The sequence below is a fragment of the Plectropomus leopardus genome, chromosome 19 (assembly GCF_008729295.1).
Source record: "Plectropomus leopardus isolate mb chromosome 19, YSFRI_Pleo_2.0, whole genome shotgun sequence".
NCBI classification, from domain to species: Eukaryota; Metazoa; Chordata; class Actinopteri; order Perciformes; family Serranidae; genus Plectropomus; species Plectropomus leopardus.
In genome coordinates, this window is record NC_056481.1 from 10,207,500 (window position 1) to 10,229,032 (window position 21,533).

At 39.2% G+C, this 21,533-nt stretch overlaps 2 protein-coding genes across 2 annotated transcripts; one reads left to right on the plus strand and one right to left on the minus strand.

Annotated features, from left to right (window-relative positions):
- Nucleotides 1-4,923: 4,923 nt before the first annotated feature.
- Nucleotides 4,924-9,627, minus strand: ghitm (growth hormone inducible transmembrane protein). Its single transcript, XM_042507860.1, has 9 exons — nucleotides 9,546-9,627; nucleotides 9,011-9,169; nucleotides 8,001-8,103; nucleotides 7,657-7,768; nucleotides 7,308-7,449; nucleotides 7,052-7,160; nucleotides 6,655-6,843; nucleotides 5,714-5,885; nucleotides 4,924-5,601 (listed from the first exon to the last, which is right to left on the minus strand). The coding sequence occupies exons 2-9, from the start codon at nucleotides 9,140-9,142 to the stop codon at nucleotides 5,514-5,516; spliced, it is 1,047 nt and encodes a 348-aa protein (XP_042363794.1). The 5' UTR covers nucleotides 9,143-9,169; nucleotides 9,546-9,627; the 3' UTR covers nucleotides 4,924-5,513.
- A 1,326-nt stretch (nucleotides 9,628-10,953) lies between these two features.
- Nucleotides 10,954-20,846, plus strand: chst3b (carbohydrate (chondroitin 6) sulfotransferase 3b). Its single transcript, XM_042507901.1, has 3 exons — nucleotides 10,954-11,371; nucleotides 18,205-18,420; nucleotides 18,607-20,846. Exons 2-3 carry the CDS (start codon nucleotides 18,341-18,343, stop codon nucleotides 19,832-19,834), a joined length of 1,308 nt encoding a protein of 435 aa, XP_042363835.1. The 5' UTR covers nucleotides 10,954-11,371; nucleotides 18,205-18,340; the 3' UTR covers nucleotides 19,835-20,846.
- Nucleotides 20,847-21,533: the final 687 nt, after the last annotated feature.

The window sequence follows — 21,533 nt, forward strand, 5'->3', positions numbered from 1 at the left end:
TTTGTCACGTGCTGCACATTTATTTCTCTTTGTTAGTGACTATGGACACATGGCACATTTGGCTCCTGTCGCTGGTGTTTTAAAGGGTTTCAACAAACTCATTAGTCACATGTAGCAGTCCCACCGGCCTAAGCTTCCCCGTGGCTGCTCTGCTTGGCAGCTTGCTGACCAACACAAGCCTTAGCTGCACTCGGGGATCTGTGATGCACTTATTGCCAAGAGGCTTTGCAGTCCACTTTCCCCGCGCAACCTGGTGACCCGTCAATCACAATGCCTCAAGACACTTTTACAAATCGTCAATATTGTCAGTGTTTGATTTTAAATGTTTGATCTGCAAGCCCACTATATTTAGTTCAGCTTAATGTCTTTGTACGGAAGATGTTTGCCACTAAGCACGGGCTAAAACCTTTAAGAAATCCTCCTGGTATGAATCACTTGCAGCTTAAGCACGTCAGAACTAAAACATTGCTCTCAAATTCGGAGAGATACAAGCCCAAAAAATGAGCAGCTGATTTGATTTTTTCATAAAAAGGCCAAAGTGGAAACTGAGTGTGATGGTTGGATCTTATAACCCTGCGTATATCAGATGACGGCCAAGAGCCCAAAACGTCATATTTTGTATTTTTACTAACAATTTTCACTTAGGGAGGGTTTTGCACCTTTAAAAATAAATCAGATTCACTCATTACAAGCAAGTGTCATGCAAGTGCAGGTGTGTTAACTGTACTGACTTACTCACTTAGAGGTGCAGACTTGTGCACTTCCTACTTTCACAGGTATAAAAATAGAGTGTGACGTCCTGTGACACACTCCTGCATCTTACTGGTTGACAGCCAATGACAAATCGGCTCTGTTCACTAAAATAAACACAGAATCCATAGACTGCTCAGGGTTTCTGATGACAGGCGAACCAATATGAGGCAGAAAGCAAATACGTGCTAGACCTATGGAAATAATTATTAGATGCTTTGTTTAGACACCTTTACTTTCCCTATTTTAATTATTGTCATTTGTATTATTCTTATTCCCATTGTTATTATTATTATTTGTTTGTTTCTTTTTAATCTGAGATGTCCTTGAGAATGTGGAGAGCACTATGCTGTTAAGTTATAAAATCATGAAATCTATTATATCTATTATAAAAAAAAATAGTATTGGAGGTAGCAATGGTACACTATGTACACTACCTACTTTACGCACTCACATTGTCCATTATACTTTTATACTGTTGGGTGCTTTTATCTGTAATACACAAAAGTACAATTTCCAATTAAAATGTAGTTTATTATGCTACATTCTGAATTATTATGCTTTATTATGCTTAATCTAATAGGTGACTTTAGCTTCTACCAAAGTCACTTTTTGGTAAGATATTTGTACTTTGTGTTTGGATTCAGGTACTTCATTGTAGGGAACCTCCAGAAACAGCTTCATTTGACATTAGTGGTTTTCTTGTGATGACTATTTGAAAAACGTATTAAGTGTTAGCACTTTCATCCCAATGGTTTGGCACACTTATTTATTACTTATTTAATGCTTTTATTTCATGTATTCTAACCCATGTTTTTTACACGTATGAATGTCTGTGAAGATTTTAAGTGCATGTGAAGCTGAAGACAAATTTGCATGTGAGTGGACAATGAAGATACCTTTTCTTTTCAGCTTCCACTTATTTAAAGTCAATTAACCCAATAATATGAAAAAAAAGCATAACATAACAATTTCTCTAACCTTTTGTAAGTGCTAATTGGTACTAAACACAAAGTATAGCTGAGGTTTACAGGACTATCATTAATTAGAAGTACTTGCCCATTTACCAAAATTTTGGACATAAAATCTTGACCTGTTGATGGTTCCAGAGGTAAGGGTGGGGGATTCCCCCTCTGGGGACCATGAACGGCAACAACATTTTGTGCCAATCCTAGAAGATGAGATATTTCACAAATAAGACAAGTGAAAACCATCACAATGAATATCTCTCCAAAATTTCGAGATAATCCACTTGATAGTTGTTGAATTTAGGGCTGGGCAATATATCACTATCATATTGATGAGACTAGATATTATTTTAGATTTTGAATTTTGCAATATCGTAAGTGTTGAGTTTTCCTGCTTTAAAAGCTGCAGTAAAGTGATTTAATTTTCTGAACTGTTCTATCTGTTGGGTTATTTACCTTTACCCGCTTACTTATTACATCCACATTACTGATAATGATTTATAAAAAAATGTATTGTGTTAATATTTTGTGAAAGCACAAATCAACTTAAAATATTGTCACAATTTACATTTTAAGATATTTGGTCAAAAATATTGATATTTAAGAGTTACTGGGGTATTGTGGGCTAACCCTTTGAAGCCTGAGCAAATTAGCTTGATTTTTTAACAAGTAACAAAAGGAGAGATAACCCAAAAATTAGCAAGAAATTAGCAAAAAGTATAGTAAAATTACCTGAAAGCTTCTTAAAAACAAGAAAAATAAAGAAATATATTTTTATTTTTTTTAAAAAAAAACAGAGATATGACCTGAAAAAAAAAAAAATACATGTAATATAATGTATTAATGTAGTGTAATTGTAAATATGCAATTATGATAATTATACATTTATTTTTCCCCAACTTTTTTCTTTTTTTTAATACTCCTGTCTAAAAGCAGCCCCCCAAAAAAGTGATGTCACTCCAGGTTTCAAAGGATTAAACTTTAACTATATCCAAAGTCATTATTTATTCTCCACCAAACTGGTTTAAAGTCTCTCCCTCTCTCACACACACATACACACACCCCCAAATCAAGCCTACGATAAGCAGTAAAAACCCTGGACCCTCACCAAATATTGGTCATCAATCTGAAAATGACTGCCAGAGAGCAACTTTTATCCCCAGTAATGCCACATCTCCACATGCTGAAGCTTTCCCCAGTATCATCCATTATTGCCCTCTTTATCCATCCATCTGCAGGGTTGTTTTTTTCCCCGATTCACAGTATACATGAATCATATGTGTCCTAAACGTGAATATGATCCGGGGGATTGAAACACCCTCTGGCAGCTGTGCGCTCCACGTGTATGTGCTTTAATGAAGCACCTGCATATTTACAGATGTTAGCATCTGTTGCAAGTGCCCTGGTTTGGAGGTTTAATTTTAGAGGAGCAGCCAGATGGTGGACAAGAGGATTACTACGCTAAGCCTTTGTCATCTGCTGCTGCTACACACTGACTGTTTATAGGCAAATACAAGGTGGACCCCCGCTGGTCCATTATAGCGTGGTTGGAGCTTTCGAGAGTGTGGATGACAAATGATAAAATTATCTAAGTGCGGGCTTATTTAGCAGTGGTGAGGGTTTGTGAACAAGCTTTTAATACTGCTTGTTTGTTTGAGGCTCATTTAACTTATTTGTTAAGTTAAAGCAAAGTCTCACAGAAAATTAGACTGGCACTTCTGGCACATTTATAGAGACCTGGAACCTTTCTGTCATTTGTCAATAGCTCAGCCTGCCAAATTATTTTGGACTGAACACAATGGTCTTGCTTTCTAGCTTGCAACAGCAGTTAATAGGTCAATATCAGAAAAATCAATAAGCTACCAGATGTTTCAAGTACGGACGTTACTGCTAAGAAGCTACCAATTCTAAAATGTAGATGTGTAAAACACATCTTCAATCTGCCAGCACAGAAGATCCATAAAATCAGCAGTTTCAAGATTAGTGTCACCAATTCAGTATCCAACCAAATGTTTCCCCTTCTGTTCCTGAGTTATGGTGATGAATAATAGCCAGAAAAGTGTTTTTGTAGAACATTATGATGTCACAGTGAAGGTGACCTTTGACCTTTTGGATATTCAGTATATTATGTCATCACTTCATCCATTTATCCTATTGAATATTTGTGTGAAATTTTGTCATAATTAGCTTGTTATGGCCAAAAATGTGTTTTGTGAGATCACAATAGCCTTTATCTTTGATCACCAAATTCTAATCAGTTCATCGTTGAATCAAAGTGGCCAATTTTGTCAAAATTGACGAAATTCCCCTCAGAGGTCCCTGAGATATTGCATTCACGAGAATGAGACGGATATACAACCCCAAAACATGGTGCCTCTGGTCACGGCTGTTACCAGCATGGAATCATAAAAAGGGAGTTTAATAACTGATTTAAAAGTAAATTATAAGAACCAAAACTTATGAGACCACAGGGCCATAATCTGATTTACTACTATAAACTCAATCCTCCTTAAAGACAGGGTTCCTAAACATTTTTACCACTGAATTTTCAAAACTTTTCAATATTTTATCTAATTTCTTCTTCCTTATTTAAGTGCAAAATGGATAGGCCTATATTGAGATACAGCCATGCTGTATTATTATTTAACACACACCTCCCAGGCATTTGCAAAAAAGCACTCTGCCATCACGTCAGAACTTTAATGGCTTGTTAGAAATTCCTGTCGCCTACTACCTGCTTAATTAGGCTCATTGCTAATAGACCAGCAAAGCACATGCAGGTACTTTGCAAAATATCATGGTTGTACTCATTTTTGAGGGGAAGTATAGAAAACCAAAGACCTTTAGATGTCAATTTGACATGTGTCCAGGAATTTCACAATAAGCTCATAAATGCATTCACAGAAAAAAGGCAGATAAGCATCCTGTCATTTATGTTAATGTAGCTATTTTTTATATTAAATTACTTGAGTTTATAGTGTTTCGCCATAGAAGCCAAAAAACATGTCTTTAAAAACACCTCTAAAACACTGACTATGGCTTTCTTCTATTCAAGCGTCCCAGCAAGCAGTGAAAGTGAACCAGCATGCACAATGCCTGGACCCTAAAACTGAGGCAGAGAAATATAATCCAGCTCAACCTCTGCTGGATTTTATGATCACTTTTCAAAATAATGCTACCAGAACAGCAACACCTGACAAAAACATGAATTTTGAATTGTTTAGTTTATTGAGTGATTCCATCGTTTAAATGACTGTATATTTTCTGAAAAACATGAACTAGCGCCAACCTCTTAAAGCCATCACAGAAGTGCAATATCACTGTATACTGGAGCATTTGTGGTAATGTGAGTCTCCACCAGTCCATGATTATCTTGTGTGTAATCTCTGTTGCATATATCAGATACTCTTGAACTTTAATTCTTAATAGAAACAGAAACCCTCATCAAGTTGAAATAAATACAAAACATAAAGAAAACAAATTACATCTGAGTCAGGCGAACTGATGCCAACAGACAGATTTAACCCATCTGTAGCTCCCAGGATAAACCAGATATTTCCACAGTCGAAGTACGAGCTCTTAGTGTGTTATCATTTTTAACGACTTGTCTTTCTTGCACCAGAGAGTGCTGTCATCTCCTTCACACTGTTGCAAAGCATCATGTGCTGTATATTTACAAGTTTGATAAGACTTGTCACTAAGAGATAACACCCGAAATATGCAGCTAGTAATAAAATATGATTTTGTTCAGCTCTGTGGAAGGTAAAACTGAAACTTAAGTCAGAATGCTGCTGTTTACTTCCTTCTGCTGCCGCCACCGTTAGCCAGAATCATCACCAGTCTCATGAAGATGTTAAGTGTGTCCATGTAAATCCCCATACACCTGTGAGATTAAAATAATGTGAGATCCATACAATAGTGCGAGTGCATAACTGACACCAATCTGCTAAAAATTGCATTTAAAATGCACGTGAATATTTCAAAGTGTGACTTACGCATTAATGGGGTCGTATTTCTGCACACCATAGAGTGGGTGTGTCTCTGCCCTCTTGATGACCTTCTGTGTGTCGTAGAGGAGGAACATGCTGAACAGGACCAGGCCTCCATAGACGGCCACTGAGTACAGGCCTGCTCCGAACGCTGAGGTTGGCGGCAAGAACATTGATCCTGAAGAAGACAGAAAGACTCGCTGTGAGACTGCGGTGAACGGACCAGTGGCGCCTACCTCCTTAAAGCTCCTGCTTTCAAGCATTCTTTAGATGCAAAAGCAGAACTGGGTCAAACAATTACTGAAGCAACTGGCTTTTATATCGGCATAAAGCAAAGGTGGAATTCATTGTAAAAACTCCTCTTAATGTAAATGTAAAGTTTTATTTTTATTTTCATTTTTATGACATAAAAGATGCTTTTCACTTTTATAGCCTGTTGTGACGTAAAGTGAGGCAACCTGTTGTTGCCTTTTGAAAAAGTGTTCAGTGTTCATACAGTGTCATACAGAAGTTTGAAGTGCTCCTTATTTTTATTATGAAAACATTTCACCAAAGTTAGCAGGGGGCAAATGTGACCTCAGCAAAAGGAATGTTTCTCTCTTTGACAGTTGCACTAATATTTCTAAATATATGAAAGAAATGTATCATTAGGCATCAACTGGATTGGTTGTGTGAAAACTGACACTCCGGGTGCAATTTACTCATCAGATTTGTAGATTATGGATGTTTATTTTTTCAAGAGGCAAAGTTTCTCATGTGGCTCCGCAGGGACATTATCTTTGTAATGACACCTTAATCCTGGTGTTTAATACTTGATTGTAGTTTTTAATTAAATGTTAAGTTTAAGAATGTTCACATCATGTCATTTTACCTTTTGCTAAAGTGTTCAGTGCTGCCTGTCGTGCCTCTGAGACTGGGTTTATGAGGTGAAACTGCATTGTACTAACCAATAGAGGAAGCAAAGACCACTCCAAAGCCGACAGCCAATGGCCCGCCCATGTTGAGGAACTTCTCACTTGGGGCACACATGGCCACAGTGGACAGACCTCCCACGATTCCTGCAGTGTACCAGGCTGCCCTGATCATCAGAGGCCCCCCCAGGAGAGTCAGGGGGGCGATGACAGCACCCATCACACCTGCCAATACATCAAGTGAAATGACAACCCTCATTGAAAACAAACAACAACAGAACAGGTCTGTGTCATACCTCTAGCTGTGGTGACAAAGTTTCAAATACGACAGCAGCTGCTGCTCTCTGACCCTTTACATGACTGCTCTCTAGTGTCCAACTGAGGCGACTACAGAACAGAAACAGAACAGCTTTCACAAGACAGTCTTACAAACCTGCATGCAACATCCAAGCGAGGTGTTTCGGCACTGGACTGTGTTCATACGAAATGGACCGGACCAGCATACCGGCACCAATCATAGCCGCAAAAGTTGCTCCAATAGCCTGTTAGAACAAAAATCCAGAATTCATATTAATAACCTAATTACATAAAATTGTTATACGCACTCAGTTCAAATTTGAAATGTAATTTTGCGCTGCAGCGAAGACCTAAACAACACATCCGTCTCCACTTGAATTATTAAAACTTACCAGCCAGGATCCTCTCATCATCAGACCCATAAGTGCCGGCGTCCTGCTCACTGCTATAGCTGACAAAGCCGTCATGCCAACACTGCCTGCAAAGTACATGTAGGTGGAGTGGATCCTGTCCTTCACATACTGAGGCCAGATCCTGCACAGAGAGCAAAGAGCCACGTGAATATGGAGATTAGTTTATACTCCTGCGCTGAATCAAGGCTGTTTCTACTACATGACTTTTGTATATGTTTATTATTCTTATTGCGGTGAGAGTTCTCATACGCCCCAAAAGGGTTTCTCAACATACACTTGTATGCAAGACAACAATAAAATATTGCCTGTACAAAAAGCGTTTACTCACACTGCTTTCTCAATGGCACCGATTTCATTGGACATGCCAAGTCCATAGTAGCACAAAGCGCCAAGACCGACTGCTGCACCTCCAGCCAGGATCATTCTTCCCATGCTGTCAACTGTGGGCATGACAATTATTATTTCAAACATGCTCTCCTTGGATGTCATAAACCCAAATGCTTAAAAAGTGTTATTGATTAACACCGTTTGGTATTAACCATGACAGAAGGTTATGGGTTAACTTTGCTAAAGAGAATGGAGAGCACAAAATTCTAGTTATGTACCAATACAGTGTGTGTAACAGTATGGAATTGTATATTTAACTTATTTAACTTAATCATCAGTGATTACTTCTGATGGCGGTATCTGTTGCTGGCTCAAAAGCTGCCTCTTTGAGCTGGTCTTTGGATGTCTTCCCACGGCGGAAACCAAATCTGGCCCTTGTGGAATAACCCTGGAGAAAGAAAAACTAACTTTAAATGTGTTGAGTCAGTGGCTGGGGTTTCACGTTCAGCAAAAACAGAAAATCATCAGGGAATGTGCAATATGCATTTGGCCACTGCCAATTAGCGGACACACTAACATTTCATTAAACCTCATATCAAACACAGTCAAAGTGTTTTTGCTTGCAGACTTATTGACAGAAACTTCCACTGAGAACAAAGATGTTTGATGTTTATTTGATTAATAGGGACACTGGTGGGAAAAGACAGTTACTGCAGGAATTGTACATCCATGACAAATGGCAGCTCACAAAATCATTACTGAGCTTTAGGCATGTCTTGAGTGCAACCTGGTGTAAATACACCAGATTAGTATTGTAGATCTCAGACTGTCTGTCCAAGAGAGTTCAAAACATGCTAAGTGGAAAGGCAAGCCACACTAAATACTTGCAACTTTAGCCTTTTGAAGCTGATTATTTTGAATTATTTGCAATTAATGATGTATACATATTTCCTGTATGTTCTGCTTGTATTTTAGTAAAGAGACTACTGAGGAATAAATATGTTTGATCATTAGAACCTTACTAAAACAACAAAGTTAAGGGTGTCCTCAGACTTCAGTACAATATTGTAAATATGCCAAAAGTGTGCATGACAAATTGAGAACAGATTTTTTTTTCCAAGGAAAGACAATCTAGCTGTTTGATTGGTCGCAATGTAATCTTTGCATTCAGTGACTACAACCTCATTTGCTGTTGTGACCTAAATAAAACGTACTACAAACCTCTAATCTTAGGTGATACAAACTAACAGTTGCTGTATGTGATTGGTATTGGTGTGGTCATGATTAAAAGTAAAAGCAGCAATCATTAAGTTTAGCTAAATGTTAGCAGCCTGTTGGTGTTAACTGTACAGTACCTGCTGGGGCCTGAGCAGCGGTGGACAGGCCTTCAGGGTGGGTGTCCTCAGGGCTGAGGAGCCCTGTGACAGCACAGGACGGAGCCCGGCGAGAGGAAGACTCCTCAGGCATGTCAGCCTCGCCACCAACATGGTCACGATGTTTTATCCTGTATCAGGCTGAAAGATAATCAGAGCGTCTTTAACACCGTAACTGACAGAAAGTCGTGTGACATGTTGGACTACATTTACACCTATTTTAATGATTAAAGTCACAAAGAGAGCTAAGAAACAAAGATATATAGTGTAGAAAAAAAAACACTTGCTAGTTCAAGAAAAGCAACTTGCACATCGTAACACTGCATGTTAGTAATCGTTTAGCTAGCTAATGTTAGCTAACACGACATATGCTAGCTGCGTAACGATTCTGTAGAAACTTCCGGTATTACAGCGTTTGTTCTGATGAAATAAAGCGTCTATTACCACTAAGAATTACTTTTTTTGATGTATAAATGGCTATTTTCAAGGAGTGTAGGTGAAAATAAGCATCACATACCAAGAGGGCGATGATTCTCGTTCACCTTTCCAGAAACAAGTGCGCAACTTTCTGACGCAATTGTTTTGCAACCTTCGTGAAGATTCTCCATTATTACGTCATCACTAAGCGACAGGTTTTAAGGGAGTTGTAGTTCTTAGTCAGGCTGCGTTTCATAATCCTATAACGCTATAATTAGTAATGTAAAAGTATTTAGAACAAAGCAAACGGCAAAATCAAGATGTAAAAATACTTTTTTTGAAAACAGGAAAATGCTTATTCATGAAAAGACTGCAATCATTGAAAAACTTAAGTAAAAGTAGACCGTATAATTACAGTTATCCGCAAAGTTGCATTCACTTAAAAAAAACGTCTCTTGTTTTTTCTGTGTTAACGAGATAATTATTCCTGACTTCTTAGGAAATTTCTCATGAAAAAAAATGCTTTTGAGTTTTTTTCTGAATTAATGAGATAATTATATCATTAATTTAGAAATAGATCAATTTACAAGATTATTATCTCATTAATCCAGAAAAATATTTTTTTTAAATCAAGAAAACTTTTTGTCATACTTCTGAGATAATCTAAAAATTCCGAAAAATAGGACTTTTTAAAAAGTGAATTCACAATGCTCCCATATAAAAGGTCAATCAAAATGGCATCAAAATACATAATGACCCCTCTCAAAGTCTTGCTTTGGTATATACTATATCATTGTTTAATTTTTACTGATGCACTAATGTATAAGGGGTGATGTGTTATGGTCGAGGCAGATCTCATTTAAATGACTTATTATAGCCTACCAGGTATAAATACACAGCCTAAAAAACACATAGCCTACACATTGTATCTATCCTGTGCAGGTGAACTAATGAACTTTTATCTTACTTCTTGTTTAATATATATAATATATTGTTTTTTTCATAAATATGGGCCTACTTTTAACATTTTTTACATTTGTTATCATATGTACATGTAATCTATTTTTCATGGTTTTAGTCGCTATAAACTAATTTTACTTCAGGAAACAATAAAAAGCATGACTAAAAAAACAGCCTAGGCCAATATTACGAACTGATACAAATTTTTAATTTTGCAAAGTAACAAATTAGGCCTACAGCTGTCAAATGGTGGGGGCAAAGTGAAAAAGTACATTTCCTCTTGAAACGTGGTAGGCTAAAAGTACAGCATTCGACTACATTATTATTATCATTTAACTCAAAGCGCGTTATGGCCAACATTTGTAAATGTTTTGTAATTGTCTTGTTATATCCACATACAGGCCGATGTGTTGAGATGCACATTGTGTGTTTATACACTAGGTGGAGTGCTTGCTTCTTCTTTTGTTTTGACTAACTCCTAAACACGCACACAAAAAAGCCAAAATAATGGCATCGCATAACAGAATCAGGCTCCTAAAGTTATTAGTCATATGTTTTATGCGTGTAAAGTTAATTTGCTATCTATTATCACAGTCTGGACACAGGGAGTCTGTGGGGGGTGGTGTCAGTGCGCCTCCTGCCTGAGGCTCCGCTCCTTTGGACCAAACTTTCTTCTGGGATTCACAGAGACTCAACTGTTGCACAGACTGTCACTCAGTTCAGCGGACAGCCTGACCTGCAGCTTCCCCAAACATGAGTCCACCTGACCCTCGGGTTTCACTCACTAAGACTGGTCAAGCTTCTTCTTCTTTTGGATTGGACTGTATTTTGTCACACAAGTATAGTTTCCTTGGGTCCAAGTAATGGAATTAAATTCTGTCCGGAGTCGCTGTTTGAGGAAAGGTTGATCAACTTCACGCATGAACCGTCGCGGGACGCCTTCAGACACCGCAGCTCATCATGATGGTGGGTATGGAGAGCGGACTAACCTTATGAATTTTGAATTATGCTTTATAAATAACTTAAAGCTATAAACATGGGAAGACTATTAATGACAATCTGAGGGGAGGGAATAGAAAGCAAAATGAATTCACCATTAAACTCTTGTGGAACTTTGTCATAAAAGTGAAAGTAAAATTTCCTTTTCTCTAGGGTCTTTTTTTTTTTTATTAACAAAGCATGACTTCAGTTTGGCCGCTTTGTCCTTTTGACCTTTGAATGCAGCGCATGCTCTCCACAGACTCTCTCTCCACTGTTGCATTAAAGGAGTCCGACTTTTTCCGCACTGAGGGTTCAATTCAACCTGCTTATGAACTGACAACAACGTTGCTCGCTAAGTCTGCTCTCGGTTTATAGCAATATCATGCAAGCATTTTTGTACTTGTGCTGCAGGATCAGTGCTGTGAGAATAACTGTCCCAAACATACTCCATCAACAAGCAGGCATATCCCCTACACTCCGATCTTAATTGACCCTACCTGCCCATCTTTACTCTCCTTATAAAGATTTTTAGGCGGGTTTTTTTTTTTTAAATTTCTTTTTATACTTTTCTTTCTTCTGTCTTTTTTAAATGTTTTTTTTTTTTTTTTTTTTTTTTTTGCTCATTTTCAGATTTCCTTGTATCTTTTCAATAATTTGTGCTTATTTTTGGGATATTTCTTGTTTAGTTGCCTATCACCTTCTTCCTATGTTTTTGACAAGTTTTAATGGTTTAAGACTTGGCTCAGATTTTAATGGGTTAAGACCTGACTCAGGTTTTAATGGGTTAAGACCTTGATCAAAATAAATTTTCTTGTACTATGCTCAGACACCGTTCACAAGCATTTAAAGTTGTGAAACTTGAGAAAACTGAAAATCTTAAGTAGCATCTTGGCATGACATGTTTCATAAATTGCAAAAAAAAAAGAAAAAAGAAAAGAAGAAGTAAAAGATGACAAGGAAATGACCTGACATTATATTTTTAAGGACATTATCTTGTTTGCTGTTGTTTCTCACTTCTTTCTTCTTTTTTTTGCTTGCTTATTTTCAGGAAATTTCCTTTACTTCTTTTATTGTTGAAAGAAATCAGGCCAATATGCTCAGGTTTTAAAGGGTTAACCACCTTTCTATTTAAGTGCACTAATTAAACTGCCAGTAACCGTAGCAACAATACCTCCAGATAGCCTAATCTACTACTGTCACTGGAACAGACTTACATCATCAAGTTAAACTGACCAAAAACAAACTTTCCAAACACTGAGGTAATGATTGAACACTGCCCACCTTGTTTTCGTAAGTATTCAAGGTACACATGCTGTAATACACTCCATATTAGACAGATTAGATTAATCTAAACGGTGATTTTGTATCATGATGTTGATGTATCTATTTCATGATTACAAATTCTATATATTCTGGAGAGTACATTGAGAAACATGTTTATAGATGCAATAAAGAGACAGGAACGACTATGTTTGGCTAAAGCAATTCATTAAATATCTGAGGTATTTGAAATAACACATTTTATGAAGTTCAATTTTATCAAAAGTAAAATGTTGATGCATGATTGCTAAACGGGCCAACTGGGCACAGGCTCAGGGGCCCAAAGTATCCCCCCCCCCCACTGCCTTCACTTGCAAAATGTTACACAAATTACAAGGTCAGACCAGTGACAGACTCAAAATGACCACAGACAGACACAAAATACCACAAAGATATGCAAAGGAACTGCAAAGAGAAACAACATAATTACAGAAAACGACATAAATGAGATATAAAACACAGACTGTTTTCCTGCACTGCACATACATTTTTCACAATTCACCCCAAATTCTTACATATCCTACAAAAGCATGAGCCAATAATTCTTGTGTAACCCATGTATTTTGAAAGTTGCGATCATGCCACAAATGTGCTGATGGGATTAAAAATAAAGAGGGGAAACTGTCTCCTAAGGAGGAAAGTTTGGGTGGTGGGTGGGTCACAAAACAGGGCACTTTCCCAAGAACTGAGTAAACTTTACATTACATACATGTACCATTTATGTCGGGGTGCTAATTTGTAGGATATAATGCAAACTGTTATGTGTGAATTTTTGTAGGATATCATACAAACTGTTGCATGAGGATATGTTGCACAACATACAACAACTTTAAAGCGACACAAAATGACCAAAAACCCCACAAAATTACTTCATTAAGATATAAAATTACTTGAAAGACACCCAGATAACTGCAAAAGCCCTCACAGAGATCTCACTTTAGGGCAGTTATGAAGTCCCTTTTTCATACCTCAGTTGAATTTTTACACAGAATCAAAAAAATTCAGCATCATCCCACTCAAGTGTGTGATTTTAGATAGCATGCTGGCATCACAGTTTCAAAAGAAGCGTCCCACCCATCCTGCCGGCTGTCCTGTTTATACAGACACTGTTTCGGTGCTGCTACCACCTCCTGTGGTGGCTTAAAGGAAAGCAACTCTGCCCCCCCTTTGTGTGATGATGTGTTATATACAAAACGGTGAGGTGACCCAACAGTACGATACGCCCACCTTGAACGGTCGGTGTAAAAAGGACTTAAATGACACAAAACAAGCACAAGGAGGCACAAAATGATTATAAAGATACACAAAATGAAAAATAAAAGCTACTAAACTACTTCAAAGAGACACAGAACAACTACAAGGAGATACAAAAGTATCTCAGAGACACAAAACCACCACAGAGTCTAGTTGTCTTGCCTCTATTTAGTAGAGGTGGTGGGGCCCTTTGCTTGTCTGCGCCCTGGGGCCCATTTTCTCATAATCTGCCCATTCGTTGATGTTGAGATTTCTATGTACAGTTTTAATTTGCAAAGTCCCAAAAGTAACCACAGATATTAAGTAAATGTAATGGACCACAATGTACGTTTCCTTCACTAATTGATTGTATATCGACACACATCATCCTGTTATTATCAGGCATGCATGTATTTCGGAGAGGATATAAAAATCCCTTTACCTGTTGTAATGGGATTGATATGGAATATTCTGTGCACATTTGCAACACTGTAGTGTGCATTTACAATATCTCAAGGAAAATGGTTTTGTCTCGGCGGTGTTTAATTTGTCTTCACATAAGATTTACATTAAATAAGAGGCAGCTATTAAAAGCATTTGTAGCAAGATGATAAATGGTTCAGTGGCGGTTTTGTTATGAGTAGATGATCAAAAGTGTCATACGCCTCAGTGGGTTGTGAATATTCAACAATGTCAGCTCATGTGTGCCTGTTTTTTTTTACTTTACACAGCAGATGCAATAAGCTGAGATAATTGGTGTACATCTAATTTACTATATAGCTGACAAAACCTCAGACCACTTATTTTCTTGATGAAATGCTGATGTAGTGGTTTTTATTATTTTAAATCCAATATGAAAATTGCTTAAATACATACTTTTTCATTAAGGGAACAGTTAATTGTTCAGTTCTTTTTGGGTGTTTATCCAAATTTGTTCAGGTGTAGTCACAGTGGAAAAACTGCCGTACTATAATGGTAGATTTACTCAGATCTTCTGTACAAACTGTGACTGTATTTATACAATGTTAAATGACCACTGAAGACTTAAGGACTGAGTAATTCCCTGCTGAGCAGCCGTCTTTCTGACATGCACCACATGACTTGTAAAATCAGGCGGTTAGTCTCTGACCCTGTGACGAGCAAGTGACCTAGGAGTTTATGTTCTGCGATCTCAGCCCTAAAAGACGTTTAGAGTCACTCCTGTGTAAAGAGACCTTTGTGGTTGTGGCATGCGGCATGGTGGTGCAAGGCAGAGCCGATTTTCCCTCCCGGTGAAAACGTGTCTCGGTACACAAGCTGTTCACCTTTTCATTACATGCCGTTCCACGTCAACAGTGCTCTATTGGAGCTGTAAACTTCCCATTCCCTCTCAGAGAATTTCGCAGCCAGTGTCCAAACATCCCCCTGTGTTTAGACTGTGAGCACTTGGACTGGCTTCTGTGCTCCAAACTGGCCCGGGACAGAGGTCGCAACAGGATGTGAGAACTGGACCTCCAGACATGTTATACTCAAAGAGGCTCATCAGAATTCAGAAAGTGATGCTCATGTATTGGGCTTTTCACTTCCTACACAGCGCTGCTTGTTTGCTGTCAAACACACGACTACCTTGCTGCAGTGAGTGAAAAGGTTGGTCTGTTGGCTTGTGGCTCCGCTGATTAATAGCAGCAGTTTCACTAATGTGTCGGCCTTGAGGCTAGACCTGCGATCGTTTAACAGTGATCCATAAGAAATCACGCTCAGGAGTCTGTGGAGCACCTGACGGATCCAGTAAACAAATGTTTTCACAAACCCAGACGTCTGATTCAGGAGTTAAAAAGACTGACTGTACACTCTGTGTGCTTACTTAAATGTGTCTGAATTCCTAACTTTGGCATTTTTGAGGGCACACATTAAACTGACACATTGCCAATATCCTCAGGGTGTTGACTTTCTCATTAACTCTTGCTGTGTTATTGACCCTTTCACTGGCAGATGAGGTAAAGCAGGATTATGCTAAAATCCGAAGATTAGTCAGGGATGTGAGCCAGGTGGCCATTATCCTAAAATATCAATCTTTTTGGAATGCGCAAAACATTCCGAAATACAAGTAGACATCATTAAATCCACTTTTATCTTAATTTGACTACCTACACTCTGCCCTCTGCAGATTAACATAAGTACAGAACGTCCTGCAGGCTCAGAGCACTACAATTTACGGTTTCACGTCAGGCAGCCTCCCCTTTCATTTCAGCACTGTGCAGTTATACCTCTCAGTGTTGGGACTCGTGTTCCCCTCGGTCCCAGTCAGTGTTTGAGGCCACATCCACACGAACATGCCAAATCATTGTGACGGCGTGCTAACATCCACAATCATTTATGGGTGGACAACTGGCAGTTGATGTCAACTGCAGAGATATGTGCAATCTCTAAACTTAATTTTTGTTGTCATTTTCAGGCGTGACTTAAACATTTAAAGATATACAAGAGTAGTCTGACCTGTTATATATCTTGTGCATATTTATGAAGAGCGGTGCTTTGTTAGCATATTCGATAAACCAAATCTAACAGCATGGAAGCTAAACATGTACTGCTATGGACAGGGGGTGTAACCGAACGAACTGCTGCTGCTAAGCAGCTCACATGTTCTGCAAAGTAAAATTACTGTTTTCAATGGAGCCTGGTGGCTTTTAGATAACAACTCCAGCTCGTCATTGCAAAGGACTGTCTGATGGCATGGTAAAGCCATGAAAATATTCTCAATATAGCATATATTATGCTAATAAAACACTGTTTTAAAAATGAATAAAATCTCCATCCACATAAGTGTTTTAGCAAAGTTTTAAAAGTAATGTCCTTACAGACGCCTCACATGACCATTCCCGCACACTAGGCACATGTGTGCCGATGTAAACAGAAAGCACAAGGTGTTCTATGGAGCTGGTTGCTTAGTTATAGAAAATACTACAGAGATGGCGAAAAGTAACCAAAGATTTCTTCATTTAAATGGGAGAGATATATAGATGTTAATGCCCTGCAGTTATGACAGGAGAAATTAGTTATAGAAGCCACAACAGCTTTTTGTACCAGAATGTGAACATGTTTATTTCTGCTGTAAAGTTTGGCATTTAACATGTGTCCCTATGGGGATTGACTCCCTTTTTGGAGCCAGTCTCAAATGGCCATTTAGAGTCTACATTTTTTTTAACACTTCTGCATTGGCTCATTTTTCAGTTCCAGAGGTTTCCATTTGGTATGCAAGGCCTAGCTTGTTTTGTCTTAACATGTCCTGACTGATGCAATCTGAACGCAAACGTGAATTTCTGCATCCTCATTTTTATCAAAACTGCAATCCTGTAGTCTTCAAATGAAAACGGGGTCAGTGGCATTCTCAGAGGTCTCCATTTAAGGAGATCCAAAATATCAGAGCAGCCTGGATATTAGGTGTAAACACAGCAACAGTTATGCATTTTAAAATGAAAACGCAGTAGTGTGGATATAGCCTTAGAAGCACTAAGGCATATTAAAGGCGTGAGCAGCCTGCTACCATATGGTCTACTGTACCAGTATTCCATGTCAATGAGAGTCTCTGTTGAAAAGATCTCCTCCCAGGCTTGACACGGAGCAGCAGCTGGCAGTTTGGACCACAGGCTGCTCTGCTACCTATCAGTGGGAGGTACGATTATCACTTTAACCTAGACAACTCTGAGTTTTTAAGCAAGCAGCTTTGCAGTTGTGGAATTACACTTTAATTGTGCTTGATTGCAGTCTCTCGCTCATGTTTCATTTGTGCTCTCACAGTTGTTTCTATAAAGACTGACTCATAAATACAGCTTCTCTATGTGCACCAGCCCTCTGTCCTGCAGGGTGGGTGGGCATGTTCCTGAAATGCACTGGTGCACTTAAAAATAACAAGGACTTCCTCGTGGGAAGAACTGGCTTAGATTCCAGTCTAACACACTCAGCTATTTTCTATTCTTACCTTTTTAAGATATGATATTTTTGTCTCTGAGTAAATGCTTCCTTTGTTGGTTTTCGCAGTACCCGCCTAACTACTAGACAAAGAGACAAGGTAGAAGTGCTCTGTATAACCACTACTATGACTCGACATGATAGTCCAGTTTTACATATGCATCAAAGGACTGTCAACTTCCCCATTTCCACGAATGGTTGAAACAGATATGTTGATGTGTTTCGACACAACGAATTGAGACCAAAGTAGTTACTCGCTGCCGTGCTCAAATGTGCAAAATGTGTAACTGACAGGTTGATGTTCGTTTCATTTACAGGATGAAACATCGCCTACAACGGGGAATACAAATAACTGGAAGGCTCTTTAAGAAGGCGACTGGAGACTTGCGAGATTGGCAGAACCCATTAAGGAGCAGTCTGTAAAAGCATATCCAGGCACAGCTACATCCAAGAATGAGGATCAAATACACAATATCCATCGTCTTTTTTGTGGCACTTGTTATCATTGAGAAGGAAAACAACATTATCTCAAGGTAAGTCCATTTCAGTGATCAATGGAGTGCTTTTGTGATTCTCAGCAGGTTTGTGTGTGTTTATCTTGTCTAAGCTTTGAACAGATATTTCACAAAAACTCCAGAAGCAACAAAAAATTCTGTCAGTTAAATAACGAGGATTTCTTTCTGTGAAATATAACATTGTGTCTCCTCTTGACCTTTCAGGGTGTCAGACAAGCTCACCTTAAAGCAGACCCCCCAGACGCCTCTACAGCCGAGCGGTTTGTCCCACATTCTGCTGAAGCACAATGGATCCTTGACTTCACTCAGCAGGATGGACTCGGCCTTCACGCTGATGAAACGGCGTCTGGAGAACTACAGCCAGCACCAGGAGGTGTCAACGAGGGGCAGGAAACACATTCTCCTGTTAGCCACCACCAGGACAGGCTCCTCGTTTGTGGGCGAGTTTTTCAACCAGCAAGGTGACAACATGTTCTACCTGTTTGAGCCACTGTGGCATGTGGAGAAGATGTTGACGCTGGAGACAGGTGGCACCAACGCCACAGCGGCGGCCAAAGCGTACCGGGAGGTGCTCCAGCAGCTCTTTCTGTGCGACTTCTCGTTGCTGGAAAGCTTCATCGAGCCGCTCCCTGTGGACCACATCACCACCGCGCTCTTCCGCAGGGAGTCCAGCAGCTCTCTCTGCGAGGAATCGGTCTGCAGCCCCGTTGTCAAAGGGGTCTTTGAGCGTTATCGCTGCAGGACCAGACGCTGTGGGCCTTTGAATTTGACCATGGCGTCTGAGTCTTGCCTCCAAAAGGAGCACAGGGCCATCAAGTCAGTGAGGGTGCGTCAGCTGGAGAACCTCCGCCCTCTGGCTGAGGACCCACGTCTCGACGTGAAGTTCATTCAGCTGGTTCGGGATCCTCGGGCAGTACTTGCGTCACGCATGGTCGCATTCGCAGCCAAATATAAGAACTGGAAGCAATGGGCTATGAATGGGGATGTGCCCCTTGATGATGATGAAGTGAGAAAGCTGAAAGGGAACTGCGACAACATCAGGATGTCTGCTGAGATCGGCCTCAGACAGCCTCCGTGGCTGCAAAGGCGTTACATGCTGGTGCGATACGAGGACATCGCTCGGTTCCCAATGAGGAAGGCGACAGAGATGTACAGGTTCACTGGAATCCCGTTCACTCCACAAGTGAAATCCTGGATCCTGAGGAACACCCAGGCCTCCAAGGAGACCAGCGGTGTTTACTCCACACAGAAAAACTCTTCAGAACAAGTAGAGAAATGGAGGTTCAGTTTACCTTTCAAAATAGCTCAGGTTGTGCAGAGAGTTTGTGGGCCAACGCTGAAGCTTTTTGGGTATAAATTTGTAAGCAGTGAAAAAATGCTAACAGATAAGTCTATCAGTTTGATTGAGGACAAAGTGTTCAACTTTTTATAGACTTCGACAGACATGAACCCGGATGCAGGAAATCTTTTAGAAAACTCTGGAATGACTGATATTTATTAGGATTTTTATCCTGATACAGAGAGCTGTATATTTTCTGATAGTGTGCTATTTAAATTTTTTTACTATTTAAAATAGTTTGATGAAGAAAATGTATCGTTGAGAGGGAAATTGATATAAAGCTTTCTACTGTTGAAGCTGTATGTTGAGACTTTACCTACAGGTATAGGATGGTGAAAATAGGAAGCTATGTTTGTTTTGCACTCCGGACTATTTTCTCTGTCCAAACTGTATCATTGGCTTGTCCCGCAAACCTTTCCAAATATAACTCCTTAGCAAATATAGAAAAGTCCTGAGGGAGATAGCTGTGGGTTTATGAACAAGAATGGACTGTTTCTAACACTTCCACGAACCTCCATTGGTTATTTTTGTTAAGCGACTTCTGAGTTAGCGTCATACAGTAGGCTGCTTTTACACCAAAGAAACTTGAAATGTTAATGCATAGCCAAAAAGAATTAATTGCTTTGTATCACAGTGCTCATGGCAGGAAGGGTGTGTTTTGCCAGGTATTTTTTCTCCGCATGAGATTTGGAAGTAATGTCCCATGTTAAGTTATTTATTTCTGCTCTTTACTGAAAGTCATAATGACTCTGAATGTGCTCCACAGGTTTTCCCCCTCTGTAGGGTGACTCTTCTTGCACATGTATTCTGAACTTTGCTGTATATGCATGTTTATAATTGGCCAAAAGTTGTTTGAAGTTGTCCTCAGGATTGTAAGGACTCATTCTGTAAAAACAGATGTTTACACTGCCACTGTATGCAAACATTCCAACTGCAGCTGGTTTGCAGGATTGTGTGAGGTTTGTCGGCAGGTCTGTCTGTTGACACAAGTCTGTTGGCTGGTGGTAAAAAGAAGCCCCGATACTCTGGCCCAACAGACTGTTCGCTGATGTTCCAGTCTCTTTTAACATTTTGATTGTAACGATAAACTTTCCTTTACATTAAATGTAAAACATCTCACCTTTGGCATGAAAATTCTGCATTACAATACTTATTTTGGTCGGCTTGTCTGTAAAAGTTTCACTTAAACCAACATGAGTACAACTTCGCTATTTCTTGCACAGTTATCTTTTTTAATAATCAAAGAGGTTGAGCAAGGGCAGCATGCAAAGGATGTAGCACAGTGATACATAATTTGAAGCCTGCGGGCTTCAAATCAGGCCCCTGATAGGCCTCCCAACCATTTTCTAACAAACAATTTAAAAAAAAAAAAGTGATTCACACTAGGAATTGTTTTTGTACTTTTAGTGTATATATAAGGTGCAAGACTGCATAGAACAGCATCAAATTATAGCTTGTTTATCCAAAAAAGTGCCAGTGGAGGATCCCCTGCACCCCTCAACAGAGGTCCTGGCTGTACCCATTAAAACCAAGAAATGTCCTGAACTCCTAGAAATGTCAAAAAAAACATAGAAATGCTCCTAAACCAGAGAAACATCCTAAATCCTAGAGACATCCTAAAATCTGAGAAATGTCCTAATATCCTAGAAATGTCCTAAAATCCCAGAAACATCCTAAAATCCTACAAATGTCCTAAAATCCTAGGGTTAGACGGGGCATGGGGTATGAATGGCAGGACGGTAAAATTAAAAATGAATGATATGATATGTTGCGAAGGTGGTGACGTATTGTT